At 55.3% G+C, this 17,461-nt stretch overlaps 1 protein-coding gene across 5 annotated transcripts; it reads left to right on the top strand.

Moving 5' to 3' along the window:
* The first annotated feature begins 2,259 nt into the window (after positions 1 to 2,259).
* LDB1 (LIM domain binding 1) lies at positions 2,260 to 15,781 on the top strand. 5 transcript variants are annotated; one of them, XM_059661196.1, is made up of 11 exons: positions 2,260 to 2,672; positions 10,509 to 10,611; positions 10,735 to 10,779; positions 10,891 to 10,966; positions 11,060 to 11,162; positions 11,562 to 11,734; positions 12,220 to 12,342; positions 12,580 to 12,663; positions 12,754 to 12,877; positions 13,075 to 13,217; positions 13,924 to 15,781. In XM_059661196.1, exons 1-11 carry the CDS (start codon positions 2,648 to 2,650, stop codon positions 14,152 to 14,154), a joined length of 1,230 nt encoding a protein of 409 aa, XP_059517179.1. In that variant the 5' UTR covers positions 2,260 to 2,647; the 3' UTR covers positions 14,155 to 15,781. The 5 variants fall into 5 exon arrangements, with proteins under 5 accessions (XP_059517179.1, XP_059517176.1, XP_059517175.1 ...); XM_059661193.1 differs by having other exon boundaries at positions 2,365 to 2,672; positions 10,894 to 10,966; positions 13,075 to 13,223; XM_059661192.1 differs by having other exon boundaries at positions 2,366 to 2,672; positions 13,075 to 13,223.
* Positions 15,782 to 17,461: the final 1,680 nt, after the last annotated feature.

Raw genomic sequence — 17,461 nt, 5'->3', positions numbered from 1 at the left:
GGAACACAAATGCAAATTCATGAATAGCAGAGAGTGAAAGCAATCAAGGCAGGAGCCCCTCTCCTCCACACTCTCTCTAATCCTCCAGCTAATCCAGGCCAGTCCTGACACTCTTGAAATAACAGATAATTTCAAAGAAATCAGAAAGGGGCTAATGTATATTGAGTACTGACTACATGGCTGGCACTGGGCTAAGTGACTGGGCATATACTGCCTAGTTCAGTGGTCGGCAAACTGCGGCCCCTTGAGTGTGGCTCTTCCACAAAATACCACGTACAATGCGATTGAAACTTCGTGGCAACACTCAAGGGGCCAAAGAGCCGCATGCGGCTCGAGAGCCGCAGTTTCCCGACCACTGGACCACTGGCCTAGTTGATTCTCACCAATTACAGAGAATAAAGCTTGAGGGTAAAGCTCAGAGTGAGGAAGTCAACTGTCTCAGGTCATTTGCTAGTGAGGGACAAAGATGGAATTCAACCCCAGGCATCCAAATTCCAAGTCAGTGTTCTGTTGCTTTAGGTTCCCTTTGCCTCTCTAGTGAGGACCTCTGCCTGGGGGATGTAGGGAGGAGGGAGACACAGGAAGGGGATGCTGTCAAGGATACCTGTATAGCTGTGGATGAGCCCCTCCCGGCTCCCTTGAAGGTGGAAATAGGAAGAGCTGGGGTGGAGAAATCAAATGGGTACATGAGAATGGGGGAGGGAGTATATGGCAGTGCTCACAGCTCCCCTCTCCAACACTTTCCTAAGCACATGGGAGGGGTTCCCAAACCTAGGAAGGCCCTCTTCTCAACCCCAGATCCTCACCCTACCATAATTTCCTGCTCCCTCAGTGGAAGCAAAGGTGGAGAGAAGGGGTCCCATAAACACTTAAATCTCCACATCTGTAACCCACCCTCAGCCAAACCAGCAGTGCAGACTGGGCAGGAGAGAACCTTCACTATCAGCCCCGCTCTAGGTAACAGAGGGAAAGAGGACCCCCCCCCCTCAGTCCCAACCAGATGCCTTAGGGAGCAGCCCAGAGCCCGGCATCTACTCCTGCAGCCCACCCTGAAGCTTAAGGAAGAGAAACTGGCAGCTGGGGACCCCCCGGAAGGGAAGGGGGACCAACTCTCTTTTCCAGACGGCTCCCCTCCCTCCCCCTGCTAATAGGTATTTCCTGTTTATGAGGCAGCTAAGGCTAGGCTTTTGGGAAAGGATGGAGATGCAGGAGATGGAGCAGCCCCTCCTACGGCTGGGTGGGGGAGTCCTTGAGGAGTGCCTGAAGGTTGGGAGGCTCCTCCCCAGGGAAGGAGTGTTCCTTACACTGACCATGCAGATCTTCCTCCCGCCCACCCCACTCCCACCGTGGCCAAAGCCCCCGCGGGCAGGGGACACCGCGGGGGGGAGGGGGGGGTTCTCCCACGTCTCCAGACCCTGAAAGGCGAGAGCAGCTTTCAGGGGAGGAACGGGGGACGGGAGGTGGGGTGGGGTGGGGGAGGCGGAGACTGGAGGGAGAAGGGGGAAGGGAGGAGAGTGTCTTGACGGATGAGTCAGAGAGCCTGCTAGAGGGAAGGGCAGCCCGCCGATTCCCACTCCCCAGTCCAGCCAAGCGGTCAAGCCCCTGCCCCCTCCCCCCAGGAAAACGCTGATCCCAGGCCCTCCGGCGGGGGAGGGCGGGGAACCCGCTTAATTAACCCCTTCAGCTCTAGTCCCAACTGGTTTAGCAGGCGAGGGAGGGTGGCTAATTTAGGGAGGAGGCGAGTGGAAGGGCGGCCACAAGAATTAGGATAAAGCTTCTTTTCTTCACCCAGGTTGAATGGGGGCGCTTCGCAAGGGGCCCCCAGAGTAGGACTGGGGTCTCAGCGGGGAGCAGCGGGAAGGGAGGGTCAGCAGTCTCCGTTCCCTCCCGGGTGGCGGCTGGGGTGGAGAAAGAGCTACACCTCGCAGCCCGCCCTGGCTCCGCCTCCCCCGTCCCTGCTCCCGCTCCGGCTCCTCACGGCGCCCACCTCGGCGGTGCGCCGGGAGGACCGACACCGAGGGTGAAGCTTCGCCCCCAGTCCCGCCCCCTCGCCCTCCCTCTCCGGGGTCTCTGCCTCCGTCTCCTTTTTTAAAAGCTGCGTCACATGCTCGCCTTCCCTGAACGCTCCGGGCCCCTAGCCGCCCGCCGCGCGGCGCACGCACGTCGCCGCTCGCTGCGCCCGGCGGGTCACTTTGACACGGCTCGCCCCGCCCACCAGCAGGCAATTAGCATATTAATAAAGCCCGGCCCAGCCCGGGCCGCGCCGGGGAGCGGGCGCCGGAGATAGCGGGAGGGCGGAGCGGGAGAGGGAGCGGGGGGCCGGCGGCGGCGGCGGCGGCGCGGGCGGCGGGAGCGCACAGACACGCACCCGCGCGCGCACGGACACACACTCGGAGGACGCACACCCGCGCGCGCACACGCAGGGGCAGCTCGCCTTCCCGCCGGGCTTCCTTCCTGTCTGCTCCGCGCCTGACAGGCTCCTCGCTGCAGCCAGGGCCCGCCCGCACCGGGCCGAGGCCGGGCCTGGCTGGGCCGGCGGCGAGGGCAGCAGGGGCCGCGGGCGGCGGCGGCGGCTCATGCCCGGCCTGTCCCCGCGCGGGGCGGGCACCGTGACTCGGCTGGGCTCCCAGCGGCGGGCGATGTGAAGATGTCAGTGGGCTGTGCCTGTCCTGGTGAGTGAGACGCACGGCCGCCCGGCCCCTCCCTCCCCCTCTGCGGACCCCTCACCCCTTGTTTGGCGAGAACTTGTGTGGGGGGCGTCGGTGGCATGGCGGAGGTAGGGGCTGTGAGGGGGATGCGGGGCCTCGGTCCCGGGGAGGGGTTTCCCCAACGGGGTAAATGCGCAGCAGCCGGGAGGCGCGGGGAGGGGGTGCTGGGGTAGCTTGTGTTCGGGTTTTTTTTTTTTTTGCGGGTGGGGGAGAGATTACTTGGGGAGGGGTTGGGGGGGCTGAAATTCCCAGAATTCCAGGGTGTTAGCCAATCAGAAGTGAGTCTGGACTTTTGACCCCCCCCTCAGGTCATCATAGAGTTGCGATTGGCTGGTTTGGGTTGTCCCCCCCCTTTCCCTGCTGCCTATTCCCTCTTAAGATCCTGTGACACCCCCTCCAGGCAGTTTCTGAGGACCGAGTTTGGGTGGAGGGATTAGTTGGGGCCCCCCTCCCCCCCTTCCAATGTCCCTGCCTGTTGCCAGGGAAGGCTGGCCATCCTGAGGGACGGGAGGTATTCCTGGGGGGAGAGGGGCAGATAATTGGGCCCTGGGGCCTGGCATGCCCGCCCTCGTGAGAGGGGGAATGTGGAGCCCCAGGCAAAATAGGAACTGGAGTGATTTGTGAGAGCTGAGTTTCGGGGAGCAATGCTTGAACCCAAAATAAGAATTTGAGAGAGAACTTAGGCTCAGATCCCTGCCTCCCCAAAACGCTGCTCTTGCCAGTGACAGCCTGGATCTGAGTTCTTTCGTGGGGAGGGAAGGCTCCCCTTCACTGCCTGGGGGAAGAGAGAGGCGATGTCCCTGGAGAGGTAGTCCTCAGGGGGCCTCAGAACGCCGTCGCTCCACCTCCCCAGGACTCCCCAGGCCCCCCTCCTGTCCCAGATTGGAGTTAGCTTTCTTCTGAAAGTCAGGTTTCCCTGAATCTAGCCTGGTTTGGGTCCTTTGCTCCTGGGATGCTCTGTTTTGTGGGAGGCCCATACCCCACAACTGCCCCTCCCCCCCATCCCCAAGGGAAGCTGCCAGTGAGGAAGCTTCCTTGAAAATCATGTGACCCTGGCCAAACTGGGTTGGGCACACACTTACAGTGCCTGCTGAGGCTGGTGTTTAAGGGGCCCGGGGCCCAGGAGGAGGGCTAGGAGAGAGCCTGAGAGTCCTGGAATATCCGGGTGTGGGGGACCCCTGGCTCCTGCTGCAGAGGGTGAGGAAGAGGAGAGGAAAGAGCTTACGAAGCTGGAATCCTGCCCAGTCCCATCATTCTTCCTCCTACCAGCTTGGTGTGCATATTTATGTGTGTATTTTCTTTATAAATTGCTCCATGCTGGGTGCCTTGTTCGGATCCATTCATGCTCTGAGTCCACCCCATGGCCTTGATTCTCCGTTGCCACACACGAGCATAGCAGAAACTAAGGCTCTGGACAAATTAGAGGACTGAGTCTTATATTTTGATTCTGAGTTCCTACAAATGGTGGGTAGGAGGGTGGGTATGGAGGGGTTGTCAGGCTGAGGGTAGATGGGAGGTTGGCCCTGAAGTTGAGGCAGGGGGCTTGGGTCCAGTAGAGAAGGGAGAAGGGTTCCCCCTCAGCCTGTAGTGTAGCAGCATGGGGACAGGAAGAGGACTCAAGCACCAAGAGGTGGGAATGGGGGGGGGGGCATATTCAGTCAGCGCCCCCAAAGGCATGTTCCTTTCTTGTGTCTTGACCTGGTTGTGGAAGAGGGGGCAAAAGATGGCTAAGATTGGGGAATCATTTACCAAATGTGAAGAAGTCTTACGGATTGATGTCACAGAGGGTGGATGGAGGTTAAAGGAGAACCACATGAAGAAGGGCTTGAGAGGGCCCTGGAGGTGGGGAATGGTAGGAGTTGGGGTAAGAGAGGGGGCCAGGCTTGCATGGGTGGGTGGGAGCACATGGCTGAACACAAGGACATTGTGGCAGCACGTACAGCCCAGGCCCAAAGACACCCCCCACCCCCCCACCACCACCCAACCTGAGCAGCCCTGGGGTGGGGGTTGAGGCGCCCTGGCAGGCCGCCCGCCTGCTGCCTGCCTGCCTGTCTGAGTCTCTCCTTTGTGCTCTGCTGTCTCCCAGCTCCTCCTCCTCCCCGAGCCCAGCAGAGACAGCACATGCCCCACACATGTGACTGAGGGAAGCCAGAGCACACGCAGACCCACACACATGCACACCACAAGATACACATACACACACACTCAGCTCCCATAGTGCTCCTGGGGTAGGGACTAGCTTCTGGGTCTTTGGTCAGGGACAGGTAGAACCTCTGCTGAGGGGCATCACCCTGGGCAGGGCAGGTTGCTGAAGGGGCCAGGGCCTGTCTGGGGCAGCATGTGGCTCAGAAGGGTTAAGGCAAGGAGGAGTAGGGGGAGGGGAGGAGGCAGCAGTGGTGGCGGCTGGGAGCCAGGAGAGGAGGATGGCAGAGCGCCAGGCCAACGGGAGGCCGGGCACAGACAAAGGAAGGGGGGCAGGCACACTGGAGGCCTGGGTCAGGGAGCCCCAGGGGCCCGGGCAGGGGGCAGTGCTGGTACATTATCCTGTGGGCTGGGGCAGGCTGCTGCCCTTCAGAGTTCTCACCTCCAGGAGGGGTGCTCTCCCTCTACTCTTTCCTCATCACCTTTGTCATTCTTTGCTGCTCCCTGCTCATTCCCACCCCAAATTTTAGGGCCTTCTAATTCAGACTTGTTCTCTTTAGCTGGACCTCTCCTGCCCCTGTGCAAGTGAGAGAATTAAGTCAGAACATAGGGAGGAGTAGATTTGCTCGAGAAGGAACTAAGAGTGGGCCTGTTTTGGATGATATGCCAGAGCCTTGGTATGTCTTGATATATAGGGGCCCTTCTCCCCAAAATTTGAGGAGACAGACTGGGTCAGGGTTCTGAGCTCTGAACTGGAGCAGAAGTCAGAGCATATACCTATACCCCTTCCCATGTACTAGCAGACACGCATTTGGGGCCTAGAATGGGCATTCCTTGAAGGGGGAAGAGAGTAGGAATGGCTGCAATGCCTTAGGACTGGGCTTGGAGGAGTGAGGTTAGAAACCCAGGATTCCAGGCTCAGGCCCCTCTGTCTTATTATGGTCTGTTCTAGTTAGGGTAATACTTGGCTCTGTGTGTTGAAAGGGTTTCTTAAGGTACTGCCTATGAATGCACGTTGGAAAGTTTAAAGGCACTAAACGAATGACAGGAATCGTCAGTGGGGGAGGAGTGGTTATCCCAGAGTTGAACTGTAAATTTGGGAGTCGGTGGGAATGTCGCAGGGCCTGGTGTAGGCAGTATTTTGCAGGGTCTGGCTGAATGTCACAGATTTCGATGTTTGTGAAAGCTGGGGTGTGTTGTGGCCAGGCTGTGATGGAGAATGCCGTGCAGGTTTCAGGAAGTGTGGTTTATGGGGTTCAACTCTGGATAGCCAATGGTCAGTATGTATAATAGCCTGTCACAAGTTCAGGAGGTATATAATGCACTTTCGGTGTGTATATTAGGGTTAGGGAATGTGTGTCACTAGTCACAGTGTGTATGGAAGTCAGGGTCTTTAATAGACTGTGCATGTGCATCTTGGGTTTGGGTTTATTTAGGGTTTGAGGTTTATCACTGGTTAAAAGTGTGTATCAGGTGTGTATCAGGTACTGATTTATGTGAAAGTGAGATGTGTTATTTATGTGGAGGATGTTCACAGAGCCGGGTGCAATATTATTTCTGCACAGTCAACTGGTGTGTATGTTGTGGGACTATGTGTGACTATGGTGGGGGTGGGTAGGACGTAGGGAGCAGCAACTCCTTCTTCAATGAAGTAGGAGGTCATACGCTGCCCCCTCTAGCGTGTGTGTGTGTGTGTGTGTGTGTGTATGTTTCTTTTTTCCTATCTGTCCAGGGAGTAGGGTCTGGACCACTACCCAAGTTTTAGAAACACCTCCTCTCTTGGGATTACCCTTGGCATTGGAGAACAGGTTCTGCTCCAGTAACTACATATCTTTTTTACTGGGGTGTTGGGGAGGATTCAGCCTCAGACTAAGCCCCTTCTGTAGACCCTTGGTTGGGCAAGCGTGGCTTTGCGCCTCTTTCCCATGCACCCACGTGTCTCTGGTGGTGGTGGTGGTGGTGGTGGTGGTGGAGGTGGAGGAGGAAGGGGCCTCCTCCTGCTAAGGCAGATCTAAGTCAGGGCTTGGAACTTAGCTGGGTTGGGGGCCCAGGAGCCTGGAGTGTCCCCCTCCCTCCAATCAGTGTTTATAGGCTGAAGTCAGAGTCTGTCTCTGTCAAAAATAACCCCCTGGAGACTCCCCCCAGCTAGCTGCTCTGGGATTTCACCAGGGGTGGCAGCCCAGACCAGTGTTCAACCCAAGAGATCACAGAGGAGAGGCAGAGGGACTTGAGGCACCTTTGGGAGGCAGTTTGAAGATACTGGGAGTCTCCAGAGGGGAGGGCACCCTCCTGCATCCCTGCCTGTGGCTTGGCTCCCCTGCTCACTCCTGAGCACCTCATGTGAGTTGGGGAGGGGTCGGTGAAGCATCTCAGTTCCTGGCCCCCACAGGCCTCCCTTCCATCCATGTCTCTGCAGGCCCCGTCTGTTTTGTTTCCATCTCTCCATCCCAGTCTCTCCCAGTCTGTCTCTCTTTGTTTTTCTCAGCAGTCCTCCAGGCCTGCCTGCCTGCCTGCCTGCCTGCCTGCCTCCCTCCCTCTCTCCCTCCCTCCCTCTCGCTCTCCCTCTTCCTCTTCCCCGGCTGGGAGGGGGCGGGGCCGGTGGGGGCAGCTCCACCCTCTGCCCGCCCTGGGGCCTCATTCTGAGAGAGGCTCCGAGAGCGAGCTGGGAGGGAGGGAAAGAAAGGAGGAAAGGCTGTGAGCTGGTGGGCGCTGTGTGTGTCTGTGCGTGTGCGATTGTGAGTGAGTGTGAGTGCCGGGCACTGCCTCTCCTGGTGCCCCCGCAGAGGGGCCTGGTGGCCTGGGGAGGGCGGGTGGGCTGCTTGGAGGCAGAGGCTGCGAGAGGCGGCGGCGGGGAGAGCCGAGGAGGAGGAGGAGAGAGGAGAGAGCGGAGCAGCCATTGTTGAGGGAAACCTCGCAAACAAAGAAGGCTTCGGACTCCCCGCCGCCCCCCGCCCCCCAGGCCGGCCCCCTGGCCCCCGGCCCCCGGCCCAGTGGCCATTATAACTTTCCCCCGGGGCTGTGGCCGCCACGGGGCAGGCCAAGGCAGTGCGTGCGAGTCTTTGTGCGGCCCGCAGAGTGGAGCTCCCAGCCAGGCCTGCCCGTCCCACTCGGGACATGAGCGGCTGAAGTTGGCCCCCCTTCAGTCCTCACCCCTGCCAGGGCCCTGGTGGGCTGCCAGTTGCTCCCCGCACCTCTCTTGGGCCCCTCAGTTCTCCCAGGTAAGTCTGAGCACCCTGCAAGCCTGTAGGGGGTGGGTAGAAGGTGCTGGGTCTAGCCCTGGCCTGGTATGCTGGCTGGGGGAGAGGTGCCTCAACTCAGAGAGGCCAGGGCTCCCAGGCCTGTTGACCTCTGGTCAGCCCCAAAGGGAGGGAGCCTGCCCTCAAGTCAGGCTGGTTACCATGGAAATGCCCAGCTGGAGGTGCCCCCTCCCCCTAGGATGCAGCTTGCATCCTGAGAAAACTTTACTAGTTCTGGGCTCTCCCTTTCTCCTCCTTCCTAAACGTTTCCCAGATTGCTAGAGATTGGAAGGGGGCTCTGTTTGACTCCAAGTCTGGATGACACATCCCTTTCATCCCCACCCCCACTTTGCTCCCTCTACCCCTGCTGCAGGGGACAGGCAGCAATAGGGACAGATGGTCTGGGTGATGTTCCCTCCCCTTCTCTTCTCACTCCCAAGCCCTTGTGCTGGGGCTACTGGGAGTTGCTATGCCTCTGGAGAGGTGCTGAGTTTTTGTGTCCATTCACTGGAGGTGTAAATAGAGTCCACAGAGCTTTGAATTTTTCCTCTTCAGAACTGTTACCCAACCCCAGACAATGCCTGTCAGTTTGCTAGTGAGAGAAATTGAAGTTCTGAAACTTTTTTCAGAATTAAAGAGGAACCCAGGTGTCCTGCCTCCCTTCTTTTTAGGATCTTGAGCTGACACATTTCTCCAAGTAGCCCTGAAACTAAGGGCAAGGGCAGTGATGCTTTTAGGGGAAGGATGGCCTAGTTGAGGCCAGGCCTGGCCTGTGGTGAGCTGTGTGAGTTTGGGCTTCCTACGTGGCTTTCGTCTACCTGTCTGTGGAGTGGGGAGACTTGGGGCTGGGTGGGACTGTCCCTTTTCCTGAGGACACAGGCTCCTCATTCAGTTCAGACAGGCATGTGAAGGCTGTGTGTGCTGTGCTGGCAACATGGACGTGGCCTGTGTGAGCTCATGCATGGGGCGAGGGCCTGTTTTGGGCCCTCTGATCCTGCCTGGGGCTGCTGGGTTCCAGCCCTTGGTAGGCATGTTGGGGCGAGCTGAGGGTAGAAGCCTGCTAGGCAAGATGAGGCACACATGTGTGCAGGCACACACAGGCTCTGACTCTTGGCTTTTCAGGGACTGTATAGTGTAGGCCCTTCTGGGACCCTCCTTTTGCCTGTATTGTGAGGAAGGTCCCTGGGGAGAGAATTAAATGACACATTGGCACAGGGTCTTCCTTTGTCTCTTCCCCCTAAGGACAAAGTAGATTTTGTGTCTAAATTGAGGAGGAGGCTCAGACACAACCAATACAGCTACCCTTCCAAATGTCATCAAGTTTGGGGACGAGGAAGCACCTGTAACTGGGGTCAGGACCTTTGGAATGGTGCCTCAGTTTCCCCTCATCTTGTAGGGAGAGGGAAAATAGCATTACAGGGGTACCTGGCTCATACCCAGCTATGAATAGAACACTTCTTCCGGTCAGGTAATATAGGACACTAGGAACTGAGTGTTGCTGGGTGAGGTGAGGTAGGGAGGAGCACTGATACCAGGAGAGACCCCTGTCTAGTTACCACCCGCCTCTTAGATGGAGCCTCCGGGAAGCTAGTCTCCTTCCTAGGCCTCCTCTTTTCCTTTTGTGAGTAGAGCACGGTCCAGTGACTGTAAGTCTCAAAGACAAAATGGGTTGAGGCTTTGGGTTTCTGGTTTGGAGACAATACTAGATTGGTGGTAGGTGTGAGGGAGGGGGCTGGCTGATAAGGGAGTGGCCGTTGGAGGGGGGTTGCAGGGGGGCGGGACAGAAGGCCCAAGTGGTTATCTGGTCTGCAGCACCCAGCAGGCACCCACCCCCCTTTATCTTTCCATCCCCTGCCCTCCTGAGACCCTGGGTGTGGAGGAGGGGCAGGGAGTTGTCCAAATTCCCTTTCTTTCTCCCATGACTTGATCTTCAGAGGGAACAGAAAGGTAGAAATACTGCAGGATATGGGAATAATCAGAAGATCTGGGCTCAAATCCTAGCTTTATGATCTTGGCAAGTCCCCTTGAGCTTTCAATTGGCTAATCTGTAAAATTGGAATGTTACAGTTGACCCTGCTCACACCGTGGTTGTGATGATTGAACAAAATAATGTAGTTGAAAAGGGGGTTTGTCAAAATTAGATTATAATGCTTAGATATTTATTTATTCTATGGTATTGACATTTTTTCCAGTTTCAATTTTATCATCCAGGCCTCAGCCACATGAAGAAATAAGGTCTTGGGTATTGGGCCTGGGTACTTCTAGTTTCTTAATAAAACAAGATTGGAGCCAGATTTAAAAGCAGAGATAGGTACTCCCTAGGGTAGTTCCCCTCCCCTAGTTCACTGTCCACACAGTCTAGCAAACTTTAGGAGAGCTCCTAAGAGGGACTCAGGATGCCCCTTCTTCATTTCCATTCCAGGTTGTTCCTCAAAGTCATTCAAGCTGTACTCACCGAAGGAGCCCCCGAACGGCAACGCCTTCCCTCCCTTCCATCCCGGCACCATGCTAGATCGGGATGTGGGGTGAGTCTTGTTCACTTCTCATCCCTTTTCCAGATGGGATCCTGCCTGAAAAGGGGAGGGAGTGACATCTCCCAATAATTCCTGTCTTCCACCCCCATTCTCATAGCCTCTTCCCTTATACAGCCCAACTCCCATGTATCCGCCTACATACCTGGAGCCTGGGATTGGGTAAGTGGAGGCCAATGGGGTGGGAGGTATTTTCTATTACATGGGTGAAGGCAGAAGTGGGGGTGGGGAGGAGGCTCTGCTCCTACTAACTTCCTTCTACACTTACCCCAGAAGGCACACACCATATGGCAACCAAACTGACTACAGAATATTCGAGCTTAACAAACGGCTTCAAAACTGGACAGAGGTATCCAGGGGAAAGAGGAGGGTGAGGGCCATCTGGGCACCCCTGTGGGATATCTTCTGATATACACACAAATACCTCTCCTTGTGCTCTTAGGAGTGTGACAATCTCTGGTGGGATGCTTTCACAACTGAGTTCTTTGAGGATGATGCCATGTTAACCATCACTTTCTGTCTGGAGGATGGACCAAAGAGATACAGTGAGTGGCCTCTGGGGGTTCTGACAGTTCTGCTGTGGGAGTGTATACCTCCTATGTCCTTCTAAGTCAGTGGTTCTCAACCTTCCTAATGCCGCGACCCTTTAGTACAGTTCCTCATGTTGTGGTGACCACCAACCATAAAATTATTTTCGTTGCTACTTCATAACTGTAATTTTGCTACTGTTATGAATCGTAATGTAAATATCTGATATGCAGGATGTATTTACGCGACCCCTGTGAAAGGGTCGTTTGATCCCCAAAGGGGTCGCGACCCACAGGTTGAGACTCTAAGGTCTGGGAGTGGATATTTGTCTCAGGGTATCTGTTTTGGCAGGGATGGCATCTGCCTGACCCCTTTTGAGATCCTTTTATTCTAAAGAGTTTTTCCCATCTCTACAGCCATTGGCCGGACCCTGATCCCACGCTACTTCCGCAGCATCTTTGAGGGTGGTGCTACAGAGCTGTACTATGTGCTTAAGCACCCCAAGGAGGCATTCCACAGCAACTTCGTGTCCCTCGACTGTGACCAGGGCAGCATGGTGACCCAGCACGGCAAACCCATGTTCACCCAGGTCAGCAATCCAGCTGGATGTGGAATGCTGAGGCACCTGAGTTTGATTCCCTTCCTCTTTCCCAAAATGTACTCAGCTGTTCCCCAAGGAGGCATAATGGGAAGTTATCAGACAAGAAGGGAGAACAGGTGTGCTGCAGCATTTAGCAGGCATTTACTGAGCTTGTACAGGACTGTATTCTAGGCCACGGGGGTATGTACACCAGTGAACAAGAGCCTGCCCAGTAGAAAGCTCATAGCAGATGAGTGTATCACTAGCTGCATTGGAGAAGACAGGATCAGTTAAGCATTTCTATGTGTATGTGTGTGTGTGTAAGGGTCAAGGGTGTGATAGGTATGTGAGGGGATAGTCCATGTCAGTTACATACCCAGATTTAGGTGCAGGGAGCAGAAGTATATGCAGTTGGGGGAGTTGTGAGCAAATGGGAGAACAGGTATACTTTCAGGTATGGGGAGGGGGCAGAGCTGTGACAACCTTGTCCCCAGGTATGTGTGGAGGGGCGGTTGTACCTGGAGTTCATGTTTGATGACATGATGCGGATAAAGACATGGCACTTCAGCATCCGGCAGCACCGGGAGCTCATCCCCCGCAGCATCCTTGCCATGCATGTGAGTGTGGGCAGAACCCAAGACACGGCGGGGTGGGGGGGGGGGGGGCGGCGCACAGTGGGAAGGATGGAATAAGGTCTGCCATTTCTTGACAGTGACCTTAGAGGATTAGGGTTTCTCCACCTAAAACATGATTGAATACTAGCCCCTCTTCTCTTTCAGGAGTGTCACAGTCTCAGATGATAGGGCAGATGAGCAGTTGCACCCCAAGTGCTAGTATTCTTTCTCCCCCTCTAGGCCCAGGACCCCCAGATGTTGGATCAGCTCTCCAAAAATATCACACGCTGTGGGCTGTCCAATTCCACTCTCAACTACCTCCGAGTGAGTCTGATCACCCAGTCTCTGGCCCATTCCATTTGGTCTCAGTTCCATGTCTCTCCCCTGAAAAGCCCCCTTCTGGTCTCCCTACAGCTCTGTGTGATACTCGAGCCCATGCAGGAGCTCATGTCCCGCCACAAGACCTACAGCCTCAGCCCTCGTGACTGCCTCAAGACCTGCCTTTTCCAGAAGTGGCAGCGTATGGTAGCACCCCCCGGTGAGTGCCTTGCACCTGCACCTGTTCTTACCAGGATCTGGTGCCATCCCCCAAGGCTGTTTCTTCTCCTGAAGCCCTTTTCTTGTCCCTGGGTCTGCAAGATTGGGATCAGGGTAGGCTCAGGCTCCTTAGGAGCCAGAATAGGGAGCCAGGGCCCCAGGACCCTGCCCCACCTCAGTTTCCTTTTTCTGGCACAGCGGAGCCCGCCCGGCAGCAGCCCAGCAAACGGCGGAAACGGAAGATGTCAGGGGGCAGCACCATGAGTTCGGGGGGTGGCAACACCAACAACAGCAACAGCAAGAAGAAAAGCCCAGCCAGCACCTTCGCCCTCTCCAGCCAGGTACCTGTAAGCATCTCGGCTTTCTTCTCTCTTCTGGGCTGCCCCACTGCTGACCCCTGACCCTTGACCCTGTCCCATTGTGAGCTCACTAGCAGGCATAGAAGCACAGACGGTTTTTACCAATGTACTCTGCCAGTATGGGCTGACTCTTATCACTGATGAGTCCTTAGTAGTCACATGCACAGTTGTGGTCACACAGACTCAGACATAGCAATATAGATACAAAGGGACAGAGTCAGACATGATAACATACGGACGTTCAGGACAGACAGCTTAGGGGCACACAGACCATCAGAGACATTCACATTGATAGAGGGCCATGCAGCCTCAATATGTGTGAATCTACAATACACCGACATGCACATGCACATACTTTCCCCATTGGTGTTTTTTATCTGCTCCCTCTCTTACATGTGGACAGAAGTTTAGGAGCCACCTAAAATTTGGGGGAGATGGAATAGGGAGCTAGGGGAGTAAATTGATTTCCCAGATTCTAGTGGATGTGGGTTAAAGGGTATGATGCTCTGCAGTCCTTCAGTGGGAAGGATTCAGGGACTAGAGGAGTCGATGTTTGAAATTGGGATATGAGAAGGGGGAGGGGGTGTTGAGTTTCTTGGGTGGGTATTGGGGCTCTGGGGGGTTTCTGCTGCCCTGGGCCGGGCGAGCCCCTGCCCCGATTATGTTTGGGGACCTCCGCCACTCTCAGGATGTGATGGTGGTGGGGGAGCCCACCCTGATGGGCGGGGAGTTCGGGGACGAGGACGAGAGGCTCATCACCCGGCTGGAGAATACCCAGTTTGACGCGGCCAACGGCATTGACGACGAGGACAGCTTTAACAACTCCCCTGCCCTGGGCGCCAACAGCCCCTGGAACAGCAAGCCTCCATCCAGCCAAGAAAGCAAATCGGAGAACCCCACATCACAAGCCTCCCAGTAAAGGCCTCCCCAGGGCCATGCAGCGCTCTGCCTACCTGCCCCACCCCTCGAAGCCCCAGGGAGCAGAAGACAGAATGAAGAGACTGAGCATCTGAAATGGGCAGCCTCCATCCACCCACTTCAGGGAGGAACTGGACTCACTGGGGGCAGGTGCCAAGCTTTGCCCCGCAGTGGCCCTGGGCTGGGCCTGGCCTCTGCAGAGCCTTTTGGGGGAAGGGGGGTACTCATGTGGATGCCTACATGGACCCTGGGCCTCTGAGAAATGTTCTGACCACCCCCAGAACATTTGCCTCCATCTTCACCCCAGGTTCTGGGTTCCCCATCCTCCTGACTCTGCCCCCTTCAAGCCTGGGGTTGTCTATACCCACAGCTCCTAGGGACTTAAATTTATGGGGCTTGGTTGAGCACTCCTCCCCCAGGCCCTTCACCTAGGTGGCTGGTAATAGAGGGGTAAAACTCTGGGCTCCTCCCTTTTACCACCTCCCAGCTTCACGTTTTTTTAAAAAATAATATTATTAAAAATGTAAGTTTAAAAAAAATCACTCATGTCCCCCCTCTTCCCCTTATTAAAAGTCCAGCTACCTCCCTATTCCTGGCAGATGGGGGGCTTAGGGTCCAGGTGGAGGTGAGTGTGAGGGTAAGGTAGGGGGGTTACACATCATTTTATATAGTTTGAGAGCTTCAGACCAAGGAGACACTTTGCCATCTCTCTTCCCTTTTCCTCGGGGGTGACTGGAGTTGGGGAAGGCATACCATGGGGCAGGGGGCCATTGATGGCCTCACCTCTGTAACAGCTCCCAGCTGTTGTCTGTCTCCCCTTCCTCCAAGGAGTCTGGCCTGCCCTCCTAGTGCTTGTGACTCCTTCAAACCCAGCGCCCTTCTCCCCCCATGATGTGTATATTCTTTACAAGCCCTACACTAGAGCAGCTGCCTTGGATGGGAGGAGGGGGAGGCTCCCTCCCTTAGGGAGTCTGGAGGGAAGGGAGCAGCCTTGTTTGTCACTGTGTTTTGTTTTGTCTCAGTTGGGCAGGCATGGGATGGGGGAGGGGTTCATCCATATTCTCCAGTACTCTCTTCCTCCAATCCCTCAAATTTTGTATCTAGTCCTCCCCTGCCCTCCATAGAGGAGGCACTGAGGATGTCCCAGCTCTAAGCTCACCAGGGAGGAGTAGGCCTCTGTTCGCCAGCTGAAGTAGAGGATCTTCATCTCCCAATACCCTCCAGTTCTTGGTCTCGTAGAAGGAAGGGGAAGGCAGCCAGGATCCTCAGCTCTATTTCAGTTGGACAGGTGGAAGCTCTGAGCCCAGGTTGAGGCCAAAAGCCGGATCCTATGAGTCTGGGCCCAGCTCTGGTTTCTCTGCCTTTTCCCGCTGCCAGTTCCGGAAGTGTTAGGACCACCTCTCTTCCCACTCTTCCTTTTGGATTCTGGGGCCCTCTACACCCTGATTCCTTCACTCTAGCTGCCACTGTTGGAAGGGTACTGTGCCAGGAGCTGAGAGAAGGGAAGAGGGTGGGGAAGATGGATGTCCCACCCTAACTGTAATGCCTTTTTTTTTTTCTTTTTTTTTTTTTTTTTGGCCATTTGAGTCATGTATGGTACAGATCAATAAAGCAACTTTTGGGTTTGAGCGTGTCTTGGTTGGTCATTGGTGCCCAATGATGACTGCCCAAGGCAGTCTTCCCCTCCTTCCTGCAGTCCTAAGACCAGTCATTTGGGGAGGAGGTATGGATTGGACTGTGGATTTCCTTTTACTCCCGACTCACATTTCCCCTCATCATTCTGGTGTTGCTTCTAATGTATCCCAATCTGGCCGCTTGTCCCTCAAAAGTTGATTCCCCCCAACCGTCCCTCACTCCTGTCTTAGGGCTGCCAGAAAGGTGGCCCTGAGGATATCCTCCCCTGGGTTAGGCTGTTGGGGTTGGGGGTGGGGTGGAGAACAGGGTCTCTGAAGGAGTTTTGGGTGGTTAGAGTGCCTGGGAGGCTCAGTCAGTGAGATTCAGGCCACTACTAGGGAGGCCAGCCAGCCCAGTTGCCTAGGTCTCAAGTCAGAGCGGGATTGTTTATCTCCTTGCTGGCTTTGGGTGGGGCATGGAGGGAAAGAGGAGAATGCTTAAGCGGTGTTGCTAAGGAGCAGCCTGACGCTCCATAGAAGGATGGAAAGAGGAATAGGACACTTCTTAAACTTCTTTCTAGGTAGTAACTCCCCACCTCTAGTCCCCTCTTCCCCCACCATTAAAAAAGATTGTCAAGCCTTAGCTGGTTTGGCTCAGGGGACTGAGCGTCAGCCTGCGGATCCAAGGGTCCCAGGTTCGATTCCGGTCAAGGGCACATGCCTGGGTTGCGGGCTCGGTCCACGTGCAGGGGGCAGCCAATCAATGATTCCCTCTGAGCATTGATGTTTCTATCTATCTCTTCCTCTCCCTTCCTCTCTGAAATAAAAATATTAAAAAAAAAAAAAGATTGTCAAGACAGGGACACTGCACTGTGGATTGGGAATGGAGTCTCAGCATCTACAAAGCAACCACCCCCCCCCCCCCCCAGTCTCCCTCATTTTCATCCCAGACTGGGGAAACAGGCCTCAGACTATTCCCCCACTAAGGTCTCTCTGGACCTGAAGTAAGACCTCATGGACCTGTGTCTCTACCCTCACCTCCCAGCTAGCAGAAGAACAGCACTTCATGGCCTACCCTGCCCCCTCTCCAATTTAGGAGGGATCTTGGCCCTGCCTGCCGCCAGCCCAGCTCCTTGTTGCCCAGTGCCTCAGGACCCCAAAGCCTGCATTTTCATACACACAAATGCACCACTCCTCTTCTGCAGGCCTGACCTGACTGAAGGACATTGGCCAGACAGCTGCTACCACCAACTCACCCTGGGAGTGCTAGGTAACACCTGGCAGTGTGTCTGTCTTGTACTAGGTGTACATTTAACATTTTTGCCTGAGTGTGTGTCATTGTATGTGTATATGTGACTGATGGGGGAGAGGACTTAGATATGTGTATGTAATGGATGCATGTGTGAATATTTATGTGGGATAGTATATGCATTTGTTTATGTTATGTGTCTTAGTGGATTCATTCATTCAGCTAATATTTATTGAGCGCTCTCCAGGTTCCAGGAACAACTCTAGGTGCTAGGGCTATGGTTATGAACAAGGCAGAGAAAGCATGACTGCTGAGTGTGAGTGGGAGGCTACAAATACAGAAATGAGAATGCATTCAAATACAGAAATGAATACATGGCTTAGCAGTATGTGTTGGGTTTGGGGGGCTGTTGAAGCAGCAGTTGTGTGACTGGGTTGGGCATATGA

This window comes from Myotis daubentonii, chromosome 13, assembly GCF_963259705.1.
Source record: "Myotis daubentonii chromosome 13, mMyoDau2.1, whole genome shotgun sequence".
NCBI classification, from domain to species: domain Eukaryota; kingdom Metazoa; phylum Chordata; class Mammalia; order Chiroptera; family Vespertilionidae; genus Myotis; species Myotis daubentonii.
This window is presented reverse-complemented; position numbering and strand designations above follow the sequence as displayed.

Bases quoted from the DNA above. Each gene is read 5' to 3' on its own strand.
- LDB1 (XM_059661192.1), top strand. From the start codon at position 2,648: ATGTCAGTGGGCTGTGCCTGTCCTG. The intron at 2,673-10,508 runs GTGAGTGAGACG...TTTCCATTCCAG, and splicing joins AGTGGGCTGTGCCTGTCCTG to GTTGTTCCTCAAAGTCATTC. The intron at 10,967-11,059 runs GTATCCAGGGGA...TTGTGCTCTTAG, and splicing joins GGCTTCAAAACTGGACAGAG to GAGTGTGACAATCTCTGGTG.